Source organism: Eleutherodactylus coqui, chromosome 6 (assembly GCF_035609145.1).
Source record: "Eleutherodactylus coqui strain aEleCoq1 chromosome 6, aEleCoq1.hap1, whole genome shotgun sequence".
Taxonomy (NCBI): domain Eukaryota; kingdom Metazoa; phylum Chordata; class Amphibia; order Anura; family Eleutherodactylidae; genus Eleutherodactylus; species Eleutherodactylus coqui.
Window position 1 is genome coordinate 136,237,045 of NC_089842.1, and position 21,820 is coordinate 136,258,864.

General features: G+C 40.8%; 1 protein-coding gene across 1 annotated transcript in view; it reads right to left on the minus strand.

The window, feature by feature from the left end:
• Positions 1-527: 527 nt before the first annotated feature.
• Positions 528-21,820, minus strand: part of CACNG7 (calcium voltage-gated channel auxiliary subunit gamma 7) — a 105,164-nt gene continuing 83,871 nt past the window's right edge. Inside the window, exons 3-6 of the mRNA XM_066605768.1 lie at positions 18,644-18,730; positions 8,233-8,373; positions 5,760-5,905; positions 528-901 (exon numbers count right to left, since the gene is read on the minus strand). Of these exons, the coding sequence (XP_066461865.1) occupies positions 644-901; positions 5,760-5,905; positions 8,233-8,373; positions 18,644-18,730 (632 nt within the window). The 3' untranslated portion in view covers positions 528-643. The remainder of the gene's footprint in view (positions 902-5,759; positions 5,906-8,232; positions 8,374-18,643; positions 18,731-21,820) is intronic.

Genomic DNA, 21,820 nt, shown 5'->3' on the forward strand with positions numbered 1-21,820 from the left:
TGGCAATAAAAACTAGATATTCAATCCATGTGAACACCACAAATCCACAAAATGTAGCAATTTTTCGTTGTTTGCTTCATTGAGAATTAAGTAGCTTTGTTTTCTTCAATACTCTTTCTTGCTGGAGAGATTTCGCTTTTAGCATTTTCTTCCTCTGAGTCTGGTTAACATTGCATTAGGTTAAAACGATACAGAAAATGTCTTCTGCTTGTTTTTTCCTTTCATTTTCCATGTGAATTATTGAAGAAATTAGAAATATTTTACATAGTCAAAAGTTTCATATTGAATATCAATCTCCTTCAAAGTATTAAGAAATTACTTTATAGAAAACGGAAGAAAGGAAAATGTTAAGATAGAAAGAAAATGTCTAAAGAAATGTGACAAAAGTAAAATATAAAATATGAATATATGATCTGGCTACATTGTATAGTTATGTCGTCTACAAAACCGTGAAAGCAAGAAAGAAACAAAAATAAAGTAATCTATTAAATGGTATATGAGCAGTAAAGTTCTGCAAAATGGGAAGAACTCAGCAATGTCTCTAGTTTAACAGGTCATAAGGTCAAACTATGATGTCTGTATGGCAAGTTTTATTGTAAAGAGGTGTTTAGAACTTCCAAACAGTTTCCCTTTCGTGATGCTTTTAGCATGGTGACGTTGATATGTGTATGTGGTCTGGGTACTTGATTGCAGGTGGATAGTTCTGAGTCATCTGGATTGATACATCACTAGAGATTTCTGATGGGCTGCGGCCACGATGCCACACTTCAGGGTGTAAGAACTGACCTGAGTAGTCTGAACAGTCGCTGAGCCGAGGACGGTAGAAGGCTGGATGGGGGCGATACATCTCTTCCTCTGCATAACGCTTTGTGAATAAGTACACAGACATGACACCAGCACCCTTCAAAAATAGAAAATAGCCAGTAGTAAACATGAAAATATAGCATTATAGATATTGGATTTAATACACAGAGTCATTTTAGGTAGTCTCCTTGGATAATATCTCCAAACAACAGTCTTAAGGATGTAAAAAAATTGGCATGTGCAACTTGAGATATTATTTAATGGGCTGAACATTTATATTAGCTTTGATTAAACCCCAGGGCATGCAGCCACTATTGGGATAAATGCTCTCATTGAATATTAGAGTTAAAACTAATCCAACAAGATGACGAATCGTGCTCCCCAAATGGTAGAATCAGAGCAGGCCCACTGAATCGAAAGTACCATATATACTCGAGTATAAGCCTAGTTTTTCAGCACATTTTTTAATGCTGAAAAAGCCCCCCTCGGCTCATACTCGAGTGAGGTAAAAAAACAACAACAAAAAACCTGCAATACTCGCCTCCCAGCCTGCGTCTATGTCCACGGCGCGATGGTCTTCCCGGCGATGCGGCAAGCTGCTTGAGAATTCTCCCCACTGTCAGCTCCCTGTTCATGCTTTGAATTCCCCCGCCGTGAGCGCTGTGTAGGTAAGTGCTGTGATTGGATCGAGCACCAGCCAATCACAGCCGGCGCTCGATCATTCACAGCCATTCAGTGGACGACATCACTGAATGGCTGTGATTGGTTTATCGAGTGCTGCTGTGATTGGCTGGCGCTCGATCCAATAACAGAGCTTACTTACACAGCACTGATGGCAGGGTAATTCAAAGCCGAGCAGGAAGATAACAGCGGGAAGAATTCTCAAGTAGCTTACTGCACCGCCGGGGAGACCATCGTGCCGGGGACACAGATGCAGGCTGGGATGTGAGTATTGCATTTTTTGTTTACCTAGTATATACTTGAGTATAGCTCGGCTTATACTTGAGTCAATAAGATTTACCAGTTTTTTGTGGTAAAACTTAATGTCTCGGCTTATACTCGGGTCGGCTCATACTCGAGTATATACGGTATACCGTGCTCTGGTGCTTTATTCCTTTTACAAAAAAAAACTAGAAGAATTTTGACAGCCGTGGTGAACTAAACCACATTTACTCTAACAGAAGGTTAGGAGGTAGCGTCCGTTGATGTCTATATGAACTGAAGACTGATCAGTTCCCCTAGTGCTGATTACATTCTTCTACTTTAAATGAACTCTGTATAAGCATCACAGATCTATTCTACTGCATTACATAGCAAGAGGTACATTTAATTATAATTTGCTTTAGTTTAACATTGTTTTTGGCAATTATTCATGAATACTTTCTTAAGGAAGCAAAAGCAAACTCGTATGGATGTCAGCACTCCAAGACTAGCAAGTTTACTAACAAGCAAAAAGAACACCAAACAAAAGTGATATTTCGACCCTGTATATGAGTCTTGCTCAAGCGAATGAATATTGGTGAGTGAAACACACCAGTAGAACCATGTTTCAGGTTGAATTTTACTAAAAGTTTGATGCGGCGCAAGCCCGAACTGAGCTTTTAGCAATGTTCTACCTCAAAACAGGATTCGACTGGTTTAGCTCACTCAACACTAGTCCTGTTTTACTCAGAGTGTTATAGAGAGCTTTTATGGCTCTTAGATAGTGTTATACACCAGTTTTAGAGGTTTTGGTGAACTTCCGGTTTGTTTCGACTTTTTGAAAAAGATCAGTGAACCACTGAACCGAACTTTGCAAAAATTCACTCATCACTATTCATTAGCTTTTCAGTTGAGACAGGTTCATATACAATGTTGAAACATCACTGTATTTTTGGTGTATTATCAGCTTGCTAATAAATTCACTTGTCTTGAAGTGTTGATGTCCACATGAGTTTGCTTTTGCTCCTTTGGATTGGATGGACAAGGGCTGATCCAGCCTGTAAATCTTTGCATCCATTCAAAACAAGGAACATTGGGGTTGCTTTCAATTTTCTATATGCTGACTACTTTCTTAAACTGCTACCACGGAATTAATGGAATATAATGGTTGGGGTTTGGCTCAAGCATGCAAAAATTTTGACAGTTGTCTTTTTCAACCACTTAGTTTAGATTTTCTTCTGTTCTATGTAGCTTTGCCCCACTTGTAGTTTAATTTGGTCAAACTTTCAATAGTTTTGCAATTAGATACATTTTAATGAACTTAATAAAAGCAGGGCATTTGCTATTATGTCCATTTTGAATGGAAATGATAGATCCAGTATTATGTTTTGTGACAATATATACGTATAATGTGATTTGTACTGTACTGTATGTAAGAGAGTACCCGTTTCTGAAATGTCTAGAGTATTTAGCATTTCTAGCTTCACCTGAGCAGCAATAAGAACTTCTCTGAGACTGCCTGAAGTGTTATATGGGGGCAGGGCAAGTGTATTTCACTATAGTATCCCTCTAAGGTCTCAACCAAATGGTTGTATTACAGTACATCTATATGACACATAGAATATATGTCCATAGAGTCATACTACAGCTCCATATGACTCCATTTTTATATGGAGTCAGACGTTTTTTTTCCCTCCTAGAATTACCTTATTTTCCGCTCTATAAGACGCACCTAGGTTTTGGAGGAAAATAGGAAAAAAATATTTTGAACTCCCTCAGACCAGACAGGGAGGTATTACAGGAGGAAAAAAAGAGCAGTAGTACCGCCTAGGAATGAAGTATGTATCACTTGTCAACCTGTTGTTCAGGATCCAGGAAAGCTGAATATAAATGTAATGGTGATCTTTTTACTTGTCACCCAGCTTTTCCAGGCGCCCTGAATGCCATGTTTAATTAGTTATAGTAATGCATGTGGTATAAATGCTTGCATAATTCTACAGTTAGCATTTAGGATCCTAGAATAGCTGAGTGACAAAGTAATGATGATTCCATTAGTTGCCACCCAACTTTCCAGGAGCCCTGCATGACATGTCTCATTATGGTTATGTATGGTGTATACATTTGTGCACAACTAGGCAGAAATGTATAAACCATAATAGCAGCTCTTTCTCCCCTCCCCTCCGCTATGTAGCTGGTAGATGTGAGAGACATCTATATACCTACAGCTGATTGATGAGGGTGGGGGGCAGCAGTTTCCTCTCACTAATCAGCTATTTACGGGTGCTGGGCGCTGCTATGGAGTAATCCTTATCACACTGTTGGCTTCATAGCAGGGGCCATCGGCTTGTATAACAGCTTCCTGCTGCTCCCCTGCCCCCAGGGATCAGCTGTTGTATAGGCCCCTCTGCTCTCCAGCAGCTCCCCTGCCCCCAGCAATCAGCTGTTCTATGGGCCACTCTGCTCTCCTGCTGTTCCCATGCCCCTAGCAATCAGCGGTGTTAGTGTATCTTGACACCACCAGGAACTCCTGGTGGAGTCAAGATTGACACTGTGGCAATGTCCTCTGTAGCTGATTGGCTCCTGAGGACTTAGGCTGAAGGTTCTGGAAGGGCAGTAGCGATGTACTGAAAATCGATACAGCGGCCCCAGGTGCAGAAGGCATACAGCGGGGCCATCTGTAGCAAGGGCTTTCCCGCCGGTGATAGTGAGTTTGGCTGCGCAGCAGGGGTTTCAAAGCAGGAAGGTAAATGTGGCCTGCAGCGACTGACACGCCACAGTGCCCCCCCCCCCCCCCCTTCTCCATCTCACTCTGACATTGCGGCCGGGTTCAGAGAATACAGAGGACCGGGGGGAGATACACTCTCACCCGCTGGCCGCACGCTCCCAGAGGACTGCAGGGCTCACACAGCAGCAATTCCTTCCCCCACCCATGTCACCTACAAATCGCGGCTGCCTTCTGGGAGGCCAGTGGCCGGAGAGGGGGGCGCTAAGACACTGCGAACTGATGGACAAGCAGAGAACGGATAACACAGCGGCGCTTGGCACACGGCTGAGTGCATCAGTACTGAAGGGAGCCTACAGTGTCGGGGGACTGCCACTGGGAGCCAAAAGCGCAGGGTCTGTGACAGGGACCCGGGTCACACGTGTGTAGCACACCAGCGGCGGCTAACATAGTAAGGCTCAATGAGCTTCTAGGACCTTAGGATCTTCCGCCAGTCGGGAGCTAGGGGTGTAAGAGGGCTGCTCCCCCTGTCAAACTCCTAGCTTCTGGTGGTGTCAAGATACACTAATACACAATCAGCTGTTGGGTGGGCCGCTCTGCTGTCCTGCTGTGCCTGCTTTGTATGCGAATGGCCAGCAGCTCTGTGAGAAGGATTTACGATCCTTTTCAGCTGCCGGCTGGGTCAGATTTCAGCACCTTCCCTCTATAGGACACACTGACCCCCCCCCCCCCCCCCCCACACACACACACACACTTTGGAGGGAAAAAATTGCATCTTATAGAGTGAAAAATACAGTATATGGTATCTGTCAGATTAAAATGGTTGTATGCTCCATTGGATACCATATAATAGAAACAAGAAGTATTAACTGCTGGGGAGACCACTTCCATAATGTGGTGCCTTAAAAAGGCACCATTACCTGGAACATGAAGTACCTTCAACTGTGTAGTATTACCATTTATGCACATAGCTCTGGTATTTAACTCATACAACTCCATTTGCATCTCATATTGCACAATTGCCACTCATAATCCAATAAAACCTATTGATAAAGCCTTTGCTTACTATATTTTTTGAAGAGCGGCATTTTAATGGTAATACATTTTATTAGCCTATACCTTGCTAGAGGCCTATATTATATGCTCTGTCTGTGTGTTTTTAGGTTATATATGTGCTGTACATCTAATCTCCATATTATACTGTACCAAGCAGATAGTCCTAGTAGTCCTCCACTATGTAGTGTAGTTATTCTTAAAATAGATATTGCATTGGTATTAAACATGTGTCATTGATATAATAATGGTTACAAACCTCTTTTAGGAGGAACGAGGAGGCTGCAAAAGCAAAAGACCACCCATATCGATAATGGAAGTACTGTTCCGAGCTGCTTGGCCTGTTCATGACTTCATCATTTATACTGGAGATGTAAAGAACCAAGCCTACCACAAGTGAAAGGCCTGCAATGTAATCAGGACAAAATTAAATATAATATTAGGAATAATTGACATTTGCTGATTATCCAATGCATAAAGAAAGATAACATCTGCAGCTTCATACATATCGGGAGCCAGCTTTGGCTGCGCCACATTTCAAGAAGCCTTCCCCAGCCTGTTTTCCAGTCACTTGTGTTGTAGCTGCCTTTTTCTTCCCGCAATATTGGACAAGTGAGAGATCATTCACAATCATTACAGAAGATACACCTTCAGCAGTCATACCAGCATCTCTGTTACTCTGCACACTTTTATTTTTCCCAGCATAGTGATGCAGATTGGGTGATCCAAATCTTCATTCACCATAGGGTCTGTACATAGCTGAACAGGGGCATTCACTTTTAGCGAGCTGCTGTGATGGGAATAGTCACACAGCAGGTACACTTTCCCCATTCGGTCTCTTATTCTTGTTAATGCCTTGTTAATTCGGGTGCCGGCACGGAGCGGGGATCTGCAGGGGAGAGCGGGGAGGAACGGAGGGGAGATCTTTCTCTCCCTCTCTCCCGCCCGCTCTCCCCTGCTCCCCGCTGCGACTCACCTGTCAGCTGCAGCGGCACCCGAATCTTCAGGGACGAGCACAGCGATACTCGGATAAAGCACATCACTCGAGCGAGTAGCGCTTTTCCGAGTACGCTCGCTCATCTCTACATATTAACCTTTCATCTCTTAGGTGCAAATTGGTTCCCTCTCACTGGTACACCACCATGGTCTGTAATACTGACAGCTGCAGAACCCTTGAGCTCTTCCACCATATCTAATTCAACTGTTTCGCCATCATCCACACTGCCGAGTAACTTCTGTAGATTATTTCTCACAGTGGCCATGTAATGCACAAAGATATCGTCTCTCATATCATTATAATCAATAAAGCTGTATCCATGCAGGCAGATTTTGGGAGGGGGTGGGTATTCCAGTACTGCTGTTATCCACTGCACACCAGTGAATTATCTCCTCTCTTACTGCCCCTATATTGTCTCTCCTCCTCATAGTGTTTCTCCTGTCTGTAGCCACGTCAGCTTCCAATAAGTTTGATAAATAAAAATAAATAAATCTTGTTATTTGTATAGCACCAACTTATTCTGCAGCACTTTCAGGTAACTTATTTATTACCCCCCAGTAAGCTGGGTACTGATTTTACCGACCTCGGAAGGCTGGAAGGCTGAGTCAACCTTGACCCGACTACCTGAACCATTCGGGGATTGAACTTGCAACCTTCAGGTCGTGAGCGAGAGGTTAGAAATGCATTCCTGCATTCTGCATTCTGGTATAAAATGTCTTGCATAGGTTGACTGCAGATGGTGTATCATCATACAAAAGCTCCAGACGCTGCAAAATATCTCTCAAGGTCACTATCTGGTCTTATGGCAAGACAAACACTGCCATGTCTTCCAGTAAATTAAAAACCAAGTCAGCTTGGTGTGCACCAGGGATTTGGTACAGTCAGCTGTATTCTGCACCTGCTTAACCTAATCAGTAAGCTGTATGTTCAGTCCATTAACCCTTTGCAATCCAATTTTGGATTTAGGGTTTCCTAGGGGGATTTCTCTTTCTGCCATTTAACACTGGCACCATCTGATGGCTAAAGCTAGTACTGCGGTATAGGACATGCTGGAGAGCCCCCCCCCAACAACAGAGTAGCTGGCAATATACAGTAAGAATACCCTGCCGGATGTCTTCAGACATCGGAGCTGTACAGCCTTTAATCAGAATGTCTTCAGACGTCAGACAGTGGATTGGAAAGGGTTAAACTTCGGTACACTGGCTAGGGCTGTTGCCATGGGGATGATAGATGAACCACATGCACTGCTTTCGGTCTCCATCTTTGCATTGCAAAGTTTTAATCCTGCTTGTGATACCAAATGTTAGCAAGGGCTGGCAGATGAAGACACTGATGTTGCAGATAAAGAAATTACTTTCTTTATTTAAAGGGGCATTCCGGGCAAAGAATAACATTTTAAAATCTAATGTACATAATCACAATTAACTTAGCTCCACCCCTGTCCCGCCCTCCCGTTGCAAACAGAGGGTGCAGAGAGAGGCTGCGGGAGCTTAGTGCACTGCTCCTGGCCCGGCCCACCTCCTCCCCCTGAAAAAGGGAAAAAAGTTTCATCATTTCTCTATATCCTTGTAGCTATGCTCTGATCATAAAGAGGGATTCTGATTTCAGAAATATGTACCATTAGAAATGGGTCAATTCATTGAAAATTATTTCAGCCTCATATTTGGATACTTTCTACCAAAAAAGCAAATGCTTGACAAGTATTATTAGTAGTAAAAGTTGTGCCATCACTTACCAGACAGTATAAAGAAAATGCCAGACACAAACGCCAATATTGTCCTTTGTGGTCGGATGTGCCCAATGTTGCTGATAACAAAGGCAGTAAACACGAGGAAAAGGCTGACCATGGGAAATGGCGTAGCACTACGAATTGTCTCTGCACAAAATCGCAAAACACAATCTGTTAACAGACCCATGCTTCCACGTTCGCATGACACATTCAGTAATATTCTGAGGAACAAATGGTCACAGTGAAATTTAAACAAGACTCCAATAGTTACATTTGAATTTTGCATACGTAACATATACATAAAAATAATGTAAAACGTCCCTGTGGTGATTTTTTTTCCCTTCTACCATATGGAATTCTTACACATGACAACATTACTCAAGACTGAGATAACCTTGACATAGATGTACTCACTTATCAACAGTTTACAGGACTTAAAACAAATTATCATAGACTTCTATATACTTTGAGAAACATTCATAGTTGTCAACATTTTGTTCAATCCATTTTCTACCGCAATACACAGATTGCAGCTCAAATTTAAAGGGGTTGTGTCAATTTATAACGTTATCTCCGATCACAGGATGGAGGATAGCTTTGTGATCAGTGGATGTCTAGTCACTGGGACTCCCACCAATCGTGAGAATGGAGCTCCGGTCTGTCCCCTAGTGAGTGGAGTGAAGTTTGCTCAGGCGTGTCGCTGACAGCACCAGAGATTGCCGAGGCCCTTGAACTCGGTAATCTCCAGCACTGTCATTGAAGTGAATGGAGCAACGCTTGTGCAAGTTATAAAGTTCTTCCCTGTGGATAGGGGTTGACTTTATAACTTAGCAAACCCCTTTAATGATTATGCTATGATTTAAAACAAATGTAACAAACACTATAATCAAGAGCAATAACACACACGCAAAGAGGTAGACCATGTATCTGGTATGGGGCCTTTGAAGAGAAGGCCAGGCCCTGGTTAATCTTATGCCCTTTTCTATTGGGTGTCAAGAGCCTGTGCAGGACCAGTTGTCTCCAGAAGAATTGCATGGTTGGTAAACAAGAGGGTGGAGAACTGGTCCATGAATTATGGAAAGACTTTGGAGCAAAAAATCAACACAATGGCCCTCTACTCTAGATAGTAAACCTTGTCACCACAATAGGGGTCCACTTTTATTTTGCTAAGGGGCCCTCTCTTTTTTGTACTCTGCATATCGCTTGGGACATTTAATGCCATTCTTACAACATTTTTGGATCTTGATTCAAAAACAGCATGGTGGCTCAAAAAATAAATGTTGGAGTATTCTAATCTCAAGTAAATAAGTTGCAGATCAAAGGAATTTCACTGTACTGTTCATTATTTTGATATCAAAATGCTGATATTAAACTTCTATATCTGAGTATTTTTTTTACCTTTTTCAGCAAATACTGTAAATGATAATATCCAGTACGAAAAATATACATCATAGAATTAAAGAAATGTGAATGTCCAAAACATCATATCAATGGTAGTGCTGGAGACCTTTTGAAACATTTGCATGGAGATTGTGTTTCTTCATCTTTTCCTTCAACTCTGGTGGAAGGAGGAGGAAGAAGAAGGCTGAAGCATGCTGGCTCAGTGGTTAGCACTGTTGCCTCGCAGTGATGAAGTCCTAGGTTCAAATCTCACCAAGCAGATATGAACTGAGGACTGCAGTGATGAAAGGCAATGGTGCTAACCATAGAGCCGGAAAAAAGAATTTTAGTAGCTTTGCCCGAGGTTTTGGTTGATGCTGACCTTTTAGCAAAGTTTGACCCAAAATAGGATTTGACTAGAGATGAGCGAGTATACTCGCTAAGGCACATTACTCGAGCGAGTATCTCCCCGCTCGGCTCTAAAGATTCGGGGGCCGGCGCGGGTGACAGGTGAGTTGCGGCGGGGAGCGGGGGGGAGAGAGTGATCTCCCATCCGTTCCTCCCCACTCTCTCCCGCCCCCCCCCCCCCCGAATCTTTAGAGACGAGTGGGGAGATACTCGGCTTAGGCACTACTTGCTCGAGTAATGTGCCTTAGCGAGTATACTCGCTCATCTCATTGACTGTTTCGATTTTCTCAACAGTAAACAACTGATATTTTATCTAAATTATACTAATGATTGTAATGAAATAAAAAAGAAAAAAAAATAACTATATAAAATGTTATGTTTTTTTTAATGAGTCTGCAAATATTGATTTTTATAACCATCGTCACTTGATCTGGCACATATTTCTTTTCTTGTTAGCATAACACCCAGTATGATCTGGGAACTCATTCCATGTTTCAATAACAAAGCAACCAGATAAATCCCAATATCCTAATCTATATGGAGTGTGAAAATTTCAATTCAACAGCTATATTACTTTCCCTATAAACCAATGAATGGAGAAAAGAGTCACACAGTGTACATAAGTAATTTATTTTCCTTCCATGGGATAAACAGTAATCTTCGAAATCTGTTCAAATTATTCACATCCAATCTCTTTTGCAAGCAACATGCAAACCAACCTACAGTATATAATATATTGAACTGAAGAGTCCAACTAGAGACCTGGTGCATGTTAAGAAATGTTCTTATGGAGAACTCATACACACACTAGACTTTCTGCTGTGGAATACAAATCAGACGAGAATAGGACATGTCAATGTGTGGTGTCCCACACATCACACAGCACTCGTATGGGATGTCTGTGTGTGGTACGATCCAAGTAGCGCCCGAAAAACTTGGGCACAACTTTTTAAATGCTGATGTGCATGTACCATACAGATGGAAGATAGTGATGCTATACATTTTCTAATCCACAGCATTCTCTATTTGTTGTGGAAATGCCATGGATTTTCACAATGGAATGCATTCATTACAATAAGGGAATTCTATAGTGAAAGTGCAGATTTTTTCCATAATGTATGATCATACCCGTTGTGTTGCACTCAAAAATGATTGATATAAAAGTTGCTACAGAAAGATGTAGTAAAGGTCTACCTAGTAGATAATGGTATGAAAATGGAACTGGTTTGTCTTTTCCCATGAAATAGCTACATGTCCAAGTTTTTAAAGTATTTAGAAAAGGGTGCCACAGGGTTCAGTATTAGGCCACACTCTGTTCAATATATTTATCAATGACCTGATAGAGGGACTGAATAGTAAAATATCAATATTTGCAGATGACACAAAATTATGCAAGATAATTAATACAAGGAAGGACAGTGTACGTCTACAAATGGATCTAGATAAGCTGGGGGCTTGGGCAGAAAAATGGCAAATGAAGTTCAACATTGATAAATGTAAGGTTATGCACGTGGGCAGGAGGAATGGATGTCACCAATACACACTAAATGGGGTATTGCTAAGGAAAGGCGATATGCAAAAAGACCTCAAGGTACTAGTTGAGTAATCAATGCCAGTCAGCTGCTGCAAAAGCAAATAAAGTCTTGGGTGCATTAAAAGAGGCATAGGGGTGAGGGATGAGAATATTATTCTCCCACTATACAAGGCACTTGTCAGGCCTCACATGGAATACTGCGTACAGTTCTGGTCACCGGTGCTCAGGAAAGATGCTGCAGTGCTTCAGGGGGTTCAAAGAAGGGCAGCTAAATTAATAAATGGAATGACGGGACTGGAATACCCAGAGAGGCTAACAAAACTGGGATTATTTACCCTGGAAAAAAGATGGTTAATGGGCGACCAAATAACTATGTATAAATACATGAGGGGACAATACAGAAATCTCTATCATGATCTGTTTATACCCAGGACTGTGATGGTAACAAGAGGGCATCCTCTACATCTAGAGGAAAGAAGGTTTCATCACCAACATAGAAGGGTGTTCTTTACTGTTAGAGCAGTGAGACTGTGGAACTCTCTGCCGGAGGATATGGCAATGGCAGAATCAATGGAGGAGTTTTAGAGGGGACTAGATATCTTTTGGGAGCGCTACGACATTGCAGGATATAGATATTAAATAACCAGAAGGGTTGCTGATTTGGGGTTTGGATTAAGGCAGGAACTTTTAAATGTTGATCCCTGGATTACTCTGACTGCCATTATAGAGTCAGGAAGGAATTTTTCCCCCCAAAATGAGGTAAATTAGCTTCTGCCTGATTGTTTTTTTTGCCTTCCTCTGGATCAATGGAGGGGGGGGGGGGGGATAACAACAGGCTGAACTGCCTGGGCATTTGACTTTTTTCAGCCTTGCATACTATGTTACCTTTCTGATCATTTATCTGTTCTTAACAAACTTTGTAATCTACCGTATATTTTATTATTAAAGGTTATTCCTTTCTACAAAATAGGAGTGCACTAGAGAAGAAGCCAAGCTGAATACTGCTTCAGTAAAGCTCGTCCAGTTTTCATTTTCTAAAAAAGGGTTGATGACTATCCAGCTGAGATCCTGCTTTATTATTATAATCGCCTCTGATTAGCGATTGCTATTTACCTACAGATGAAATAAAACTATGCCTCCACAGATTTACTGCCTGTTCTTGTTATAATGATGACAGCCATATGATCACATTTCAAGAATAACTAGGATATCTCTGAATTACTTCAGGAATTTATAATGTAGTATCCTACATTTTTATCAATTTTTACTAAGAGCCACGTGTGCCCTTATTTTTCCCTTTCCACAACAAACTTGCATGTAAGACAAAAATAAAATTAAATTAAAAAGTAACTTACAAAGTGCGCCAAAACTTTCACAAACGACCAAAACTTCATATTAGTTACCCCCACCCCAGTGATATAAAAAAAAAAATTCCCTATTTGCAACTCTGCAACTCCTCACACTGCAGATACTAACAAGTTCCTTCTAAACACACACTATAAAATCACCAGCTTGACACATAAAACTTTGATTATGCCAGGTGCACCAGAATGATATGGATTTGCATCCTTTTTGGATATACTGTATTACATTCTTTATGTGTCAAATATAACTAGCACAAATGGTAACATGTGTGGTACAATGTCCAGGTAAGAGTTAATACATGGACCACATAGAACCATGCAGAATAACAACATATACAGTATACAGTTATACAACATAATAAAGCAAGCAGTTTAACCATGTATCAGACACGAACACCACCACTCAAAGTTGAAGGTGTCATTTTATGGCTCTTTATACCTGACCTTTCCTCAGAGTAGAACTTTGTATTGGGCATCATACACTACTCTGAAGATCGATTGATTCTGTGGTGGAAGAAAGAATATATGTCAGATAACCTCTTGCCGAATACATTATTTACATTATTATATGTGCAATATAAAACCACTAGAGATGAGCGAGCATACTCGGAAAAGCACTACTCGCTCGAGTAATTTGCTTTATCCGAGTATCGCTGTGCTCGTCCCTGAAGATTCGGGTGCCGCTGCGGCTGACAGGTGAGTCGCAGCGGGGAGCAGGGGAGAGTGGGCGGGAGAGAGGGAGAGAAAGATCTCCCCTCCGTTCCTCCCCGCTCTCCCCTGCAGCTCCCCGCTCCGTGCCGGCACCCGAATCTTCAGGGACGAGCACAGCGATACTCGGATAAAGCAAATTACTCGAGCGAGTAGTGCTTTTCCGAGTACGCTCGCTCATCCCTAAAAACCACATATCCTCTTCATGTCAATAGCATCTCCTGCGCCGCTAGCAAAAAAGTAACAGGCTGGTCAAAGCTACTAAATATTGCTAATGAATACATTGAATGGTGGTGCCAACTTAGAGCCGTAAGCCTTTGGACTTAAACCTAGCCTTAAAAGGGTTTTGGTAGATTTTTTTCCCTTGACCAGTTTGCTAGGAAACGAGCTAAAGTGACCCTCCAGTTCCTGGATAAAATCCACTGGTTCAGAGTCCTGTTTTCAGCCATCTGAGATGGCCACTACAATTTTCTAGCTACCTAATGCACATTGTGCATTGCTCTCTGATTAGCCAGCACCAAGCATGTCCAAGTCCAATCAGAAAAAAGGTATAGGGTAGTGTAATACTAGCAATGCATCGTAGGGATTAGGTAGTGTGTACACTTAAACACCCATCTTGGATGGCTAAAAACGGAACCCAAACCCAGAAGATCAGAGGGGCATCAGCACAGAAGACCAGAAGCAGGTAATAAAGCTGCCCCCTCCAGTTCCAGGACAAAATTTTGTCCTAAAATTGGAGGGTCGCTTTAAAGCAAAATTCTGAGCCTAATATGCTGTCCTATTCAAGAACACCATATTAGAGCTAGAGGTTCTTATTACCAGTATCCAAAAGGGCACAAAAACATTGTGCCATTAGGTTACTATGAGCATTGAAAGAATAAACTACTATATGTGGCTGGAGTATTAATGAGTAGATCACTTCCACAATCTCCTCTCACCCCTCACGATGGTGATTGATAAGCTGTTGTGTAAGCACATATCACTGTCCTGAGGGCCAGAGTAGTACTCTGCTCATAAATACGCCCAAGCAATAAACTAAATGTTTGGTATATTTCTTCAGCGCTCTTAGTAAGCAAATGGCACATTTTTGGGGGCTAGTTGGCTATGTGTAGTAAAGACCTGTAGCTGTATTATGCTGCCATTACATAATAGATCGTGTTTAATGATCCGTTGTTATTAAAATTCAACCTGCCTTTATTTTACCTTTCACTTCTCTATTAGTTGTCCATAACCACATATAACCATTGTGGCCACAGCTTTGCCATGACTCTATGTCTCTGTAAAACAGCTAGGTGATATCATCAGGTTAAAGCTATGTAAAGTGAACTTTGCAGAGTTCCTCCACAAAGAATATAGACACATTAGGCATGAACAGTCAGTAGGTTAAAAGCAGAACATTAAAAGTGCATGTATGTTTATGTCCTCATGATGACAGTTAGGTTCTTTCTTTAAAGAAACATTAAACCTAGAAATATATTAAAGGGATTGTTTTTTTAGCATATGAAATTGAAAGTTTTCACCCATCTGATGGATAGGTGTACACTGATGGCTTAATAGAGGTCCAACCACTGGGACCCCCACCGATCCAGAGAATGAGGGACCTGTGCCTCCTTATGCTTACTGCAGGATTGCTTTTTTTAAATTTTCCTAATGCTGAAACGAATGGGCCTTTGGTCATAGATGCGCGGCAGTGGCTTCATTCATCTCAATGGTTCAAACAGATAGCAGAGCGCTATGCTTGGCTATTTTTGTTAGCCCCACTGAAATGAATGGAGCTGTGCCACTCTATTCCTTTCAATGGGACTGACGGAATTAGCCGAGTGCTATACTGACTATCTCTGTTTGCCCCATTGAAATGAATGGAGAAACGTGGGATGTGCATAATTCATGAAGAAGCCTCTTCATGTACTTTATACTATAAACTATACTAAGTCCAGTGTCGAAAATATTGAGTTTAGGAAACTTCCCCCATAGTCTTTGAAAATAATCCTGCATACAGGGCAGGAAGGAAGTGCTCTTTCCCAAGCCAGTTGTGTTAGAGCCAGGCAAATGACAGAAACACAGATGAGCTATATAGATTTCTGCTTAAATTGTAATAAGAGATAAAATTGTAATAAGGGAGGAAATGCTGGATTTTTTTTCCAGCATTTTCTGTGTTTAGTGTTTCTTTAAATGCCCACCTTAGAACCCATTATGAATTTAAAATCTAAATACGTCCAAAATTCAGATTTTTTTTATATAGCTTGATTGATTGTAGATCAATTTGTTTATTGCAAATGTCCAATTCCCCCGCTCTGCTATAGGAATAAATAATATGATTCTGCCACCACCAAGGGGATGCTAGGAGCCTACTGATCACATTGTACATTCATTAAATAATAGCACAGTATGCAGTCAACTCCTAAGCTCTGACTAGGGAAGGCAGAATTGTATTATTTATGGCTATTCAGGGATTTGAAGGTTTGTAACAAAAACAGAGCTTCACGCCCTATAAATATATATTAGGAAATTAATCAGCACAGAATGCAGAACGGAAAAGAGACATGATGTTAAAAGGTAGTTGTTGGTGACCTACAGCACTGTTATATGTAATTGTCTTAGCCAACTTATCAAGAAAATCTTAACTATTACTCGAATCATTGATGATGATGATTTAATATTGGTGTTTATGGAGATTTAGGTCCACACAATTTGGGAGATTTACCAGAAAAAGTGAATGGCAAAATGTTGGGAGCAGCAGGTGCTTTAATATTCCAAATACCATCAAGACATGTGAGCAAGAGTTGTATTGGTTTCTGGAAGTAGATGGAGCACTTTTCTTCTATAAGAATGTGTTTTAATTCTATTCCATAGCTTTAATATAGACTTACAATATAACTTTAGTCATAAACTAATTAACATTAGCTAATCTTGAAGATCTAATACATTTAAGACATAAATAGCCAAATCTTAAAATGCATTCTTAATCTGAATTTTCCTTTACAGATAATCCCCAACAAGTTTCATAGTTGGAGGATATCCCCTTCCAAAATCAACTATTTCACTCAATTTGTCATATGGTAGGTTTCCATGAATAAAATAATTTTAAATGATCTACATCTGCTTTTATATACGCATTGATTCAATCTGCAGTCTAGAAATCATAAAACTAAAAAGTGCACATCCTACAGACCAGTAGAGCCATTGTTGGGAACATTGAACAATTACAATGTTGTTTCACTGCCAAGGATCTTTTATTTTTGGGTGACATTGTGGGGTTTTGCTTGTGTCAGACTTGCAAGCATGGATTTTTATGGTTTTTTCTTACAAAACATTACACTTTGATGCAAAATTGCATGAAGGTGCCCATGATTGCAAATTGCTAGGCAGAATTTTCACAAACCACTAGGTGCTTACTTTCATAAAACATATAAGTATATTTTATATGGGGTTATTAAAAGTTTAGAAATTGCCCTGACAGTTAAGGGTTAGCTCCATCTTCATCCAAATTATGTTCACACTGTCTTCAAAATGTCCTCTACTTGTTCTGAAGATTATTGTAGAATGAAAAGGATGCATGGAGCAACCCTAAAGTTATGCCTGAAAGTAAATGCTGTAGTGAGGCAATAGGATTGTGTCAATAGGCTAAATGGCGGTGCTGCCAGCCAGGTGGGTGTTGAATCGTATGGAGACAAAAGGTGTTAAAAATAATATCTGGCAATTGACGCAACCTTCAAAGTGAGAATGTTCAGACAAGAATTAGGGATCAACTCTTCATTATTGAATGATAAAATTAATAAACCAGCATAAAACGTATTTCGAGGCAGAAAGCCTCTTCTTCATTTTGTTTCCCCTTTGTAATGTCTTCCGCCTTCCCTCTTCGTTTTTAATTATAAGCCCTTACCCAATCTTAACTGAAGAAGAGGCTTCCTGCCCCAAAATATGTTTTATGCTGGCTTATTACTTTTACCATTCATTAAAGAAGACCTCATCTTCACTTCATGTCTAAAAGTTCTCACTTGAAAAGTTGCAATACCACCCTGGACCATGGCAATGTGCACAGAGCTGTCCGTTTCCAGCTCTGTCTGCACTGACAGTGGGCTCAGCAAACAACTGATCTGTAGGGATCCCAAGCTGCAGACCTTCGCTAATTTACTATTGATGACCTTGCCTGGGGAAATCCCATAAAACACCTTTAACTCTTTCCCATCCAGAGGGCACTGGTTCCTGTATGACACTGACAGCATGTAGACCATTTTCTTCCCTTCTCTAAGGTGCCAGCAGAATGTAGTGAGGTGTTTCAAATGACAAATTTCCACCATGTTCAATGGAGGGAAGGCATTATGTAAAGTCATGTCGTCTAATACTATAAAGGATGTGAGTACACTAGGTACTAATCACTGGCCAAATACATTGCCAGGGCGGAATTTAACTATTCAGAACCTGTTTTGTTTTTTTTTTTGTTGCTTTTTTTAACTTCCACCTTGAGATCAACCTACAAGAGTAAATCCTGTTAATTAGAAGCTATCCTGATTGCTCACATCCATATTCTATTCCTGTATCATAATAGAAGCCATGATGTATATCGGGCTTGATAAGCATTGCTGTCAATGGACCTTAATTAATCTTTCATGTTTTAGCACTGGAACCAATGCTAGACAATATATGAAAAAGAGTTGTCCAAATCAGACTACTAGTTCAAGGCAAGTTTAATTAAAAGGTTTATTTAGTTTACTAAGCCAATATCTGAATGGGATTCCAAAGCAGACCTAACTTTTTTAAAATAGAGACTTGCTCAGACTGGCTATCATTTTGTCACATCTCTTTCCTTAGTGTTCTTGCATTAGATTGGTCATTAGTGGTATCTAGACACTGGCTATTAGTGTAGATACACACAGTAACTCTCTATTGAAATGAACGAATGGGAGTTGCATATACTTTGGAATGATCTGATTGACAGATCATAAAAATAATTATTTAACATTCCTATGAAATGTAGCAAAAATGTTATCAAAGGAAATTTGAGTGAGATTTTTCAACTTACTGAGTATGTTTGCTGTATTTTCCGTCACAATATCTGTATCTGGTCCATGGAAAAATTCTGAAGCAACACACCGACCCTTTTCTCGACCTGCAGTAGATAAAGTTAAATATCCATTAGTTATTGAATTCCTGAAAACAGAAGATACATTGGGGTAGTTTTATCGAAACTGTTGAACAGAAGCACAGATCCTTTTGCACACAGTACCCAATCACTGTCCAGTTTTTATTTTTTTAAGGTTTAATTGTGCTGAAATGCCATCAGATTATATGGTAATAATGCAGCATGCAACTTTATTCTTGCTGTCAAAACAACGAACACCATAATGGAACCCCAATAAACCACATCGTGCACTGAAGGGCTCCATCAGACATCACTGGCATCTCTGGTACATTATAATTGTAATCTACAATGTAGATGTGAACAGAGACAAAGACTGCTGACCTCCAATAGTTGCTATGGGAAGTTTTGAGAAATGTCCTTCATTATGTTAAACAGCAGCTTAAATGATATTCTACTTTAGGCATATAGGGTTAAGTGGGCAGAGTATATGTAAGAGTTATAACTTACAGTTGGACCCCAAGGGTGTATTGCAAAGACCACAGCTGAGCTAGAATAGGCAGTATTTATGAGTTATATGTGATGTGAGAAAGGAATGGCCTGCTTTGGAAAACACTATAAGGGACATCTGGGACCCAGGAACACACATAGAGACATGGCTGCAGAACTGAACGTTTATGTGCCTATACCACACTGCAGAGGTATTGGAATCTTGGTCAGGGTGGTCCGGCTAGAAGATTCTTCCCAGACAGACTAAAGTCACTGGTGGCCATGGAGACTAAATGAGGCCAAGTGTAGACAAGTAGTCTTTGCTGTGGGGTTCCCAATCTGTTACATGCACAGATAATCCTGGTTGTGTGGCTGCTAATGCTGCGCTGGGGTGAGGCAGGGTACTGGATGATGTGAACAGGAGCATAGCAGAAAAATAGGCTTAAGTCAGGGCTGGCAGCAGAGGTGCATAAACAAAGTCCAGGCTGTAGATCAGGGCAGACCACAAGCAAGAGCAGAGTCCAGAGTACAAAGCCAAATTCAGGAAGCACAGAAGTCACAATGGTCAACAATCCGGCAAGTATTAGAACTGGGAACACAGACAAACTGATGCTTAGTCACAATCGTCCTAGGCAGAGTCGTAACTTGGAGCTTCTGGGCCCCAATGCGAAATCTGTAATGGGACCCCCAACTATAATGCTTTAGTCATAGTACTGGGCTCCCTATATTGAAAGGATAAGCCTTATAGGCCCCCTAAAGGCTCATGGGCCCGGGTGCAACCGCATCCTCTGCATCCCCAATAGTTATGCCCCTGGTCCTAGGCATCCACACTCTAGGGATGTGGATGCCTCATATAGGGAGTGTAGGAACAGGATTGGAGGGGAATGAGTTATGGCAGTGTTCACTGGACCTGCAGGAGCATGCATGAGCCCTACGGACAGATCTCAGGGGGCGAGCAGAGAAAGGAGCAGTAACACAGCGTTGACCCCTTGTGACTGCAGGAGCAGGTGAGCTACGACATTAGTGCGCCATGACAGTATTATTGTAAAACTAGAGATGGACTGTTATGATTTTGCCATCAGTTTAATCAAAGAGGCAGCTCTGTTGTAGGACTGCACAAGCACTACTGCCACTCTAGTTGCTCCTGGGAATAATATAAAAACAGCTCCAAAAATATATAAAAGTTGCATGCAAAATCTGTTATAGTTAGCACAGTTTAGATTTGTTTGCCACATTTTCTTCAGCAAAGAAAGTGGTAGGCCAGATTCACACGGCTGTATGTGCCCACGCAATGCGCAGGGAATAGAACCAATTGATTTTGATGGGTTCGTTCACATGAACGTATTTTCCTGCACATTCCGGTCGCGCAAAAAAAGATACATAGCATGCTTTATTTTCCTGCACATCAGCACACATGTCCCTATAGAAGTCAATGTGGATGCACGCAAAATACGCTAGGGGATGCGTGAAGCACATAATAAAGAATACATCTGGAACTCAGACTAATTAGCCATTTTAATTGGTGCCCATTTTTTTGCCACACACAAATGTACATGCCTTTCGTGTGGTAAAAGTACAGTAAAAAACACTGATGCGCATGCAAAAAAGCGTAGTTCATTCTGCAAAACGCTCATGTGCGCGCAAATACACATCCACTTATGTGAATCTGGTCTTGCAGTTCACATAAAAATAATAGAGCAGTTGATTAAGGGAGTGGGTCATTCCTGGAGTCATAGTATTGTACTCCATGAACATTTATAAGGTATTAACACCAAAAACACAAAATCTGCTATCACAAAATGACTAGAAGGGAATTTTTTTGTCACCCATTTAAGAAGATATTCCTTTAAATCAAATAGGAGACATTCAAACACGTTGTCAATAGGTAATTAAAATTGTACTTTTGTAATGGAAACATTGAACATATAAGTATTCAGTCCTTGCTGTGGTAATGACTGAAGTCTATGTAACATTACAGTAATATTATGATACAAACACTTTCAGTTCGACACAATATGGCTGTTTACGAAGAACAGACCAATTTTTAGTTCAATAAGGTATAATGCAGATAGTGGATAATCATTTTTTAATGGATTATTAAAAATTAATCTTTAGGAAGCATGATCCTCCTGGAAATAGGACATTGAAAAAGTCTCAAAAGGATTTTCCATCAGAGAAAATACTGGTATTTAACTAGTATATGCCATCACTTTCTGATCAGGAGGGATCTGACAGCCAGGACCCTCACCGATCCTTAGAAAAGAGGAGTGGTTTATAGCTTGCCACCTGCTGGGCTGGGGGTGTCACTCTGCAGGGCAAAATTGTAGGGGGGCAGCAGACTCCTCATTTTCAGAAAACCAATTAAAATATCTATTTCGGGACTTTAGACTATTAGTTATTGTTATAATAAAAAAGTACTGAATAAGGAGCTAAAATAATTGTGTGCTGTTTTAAAACTTCCCCTAAATTAAACTATTTTGTTTCACAAATGCCACCCTAAAATTCCAAACATAGAGTTAGGGAACCTTCAGACGGGGTGAAAACACTGCAGGCAATTCCGCTATAAATCCTCGGTGGCCAAATCCACACCTAAATGATGCAGGTTTGGCTGCATTTTTAATTGTGTGCCAG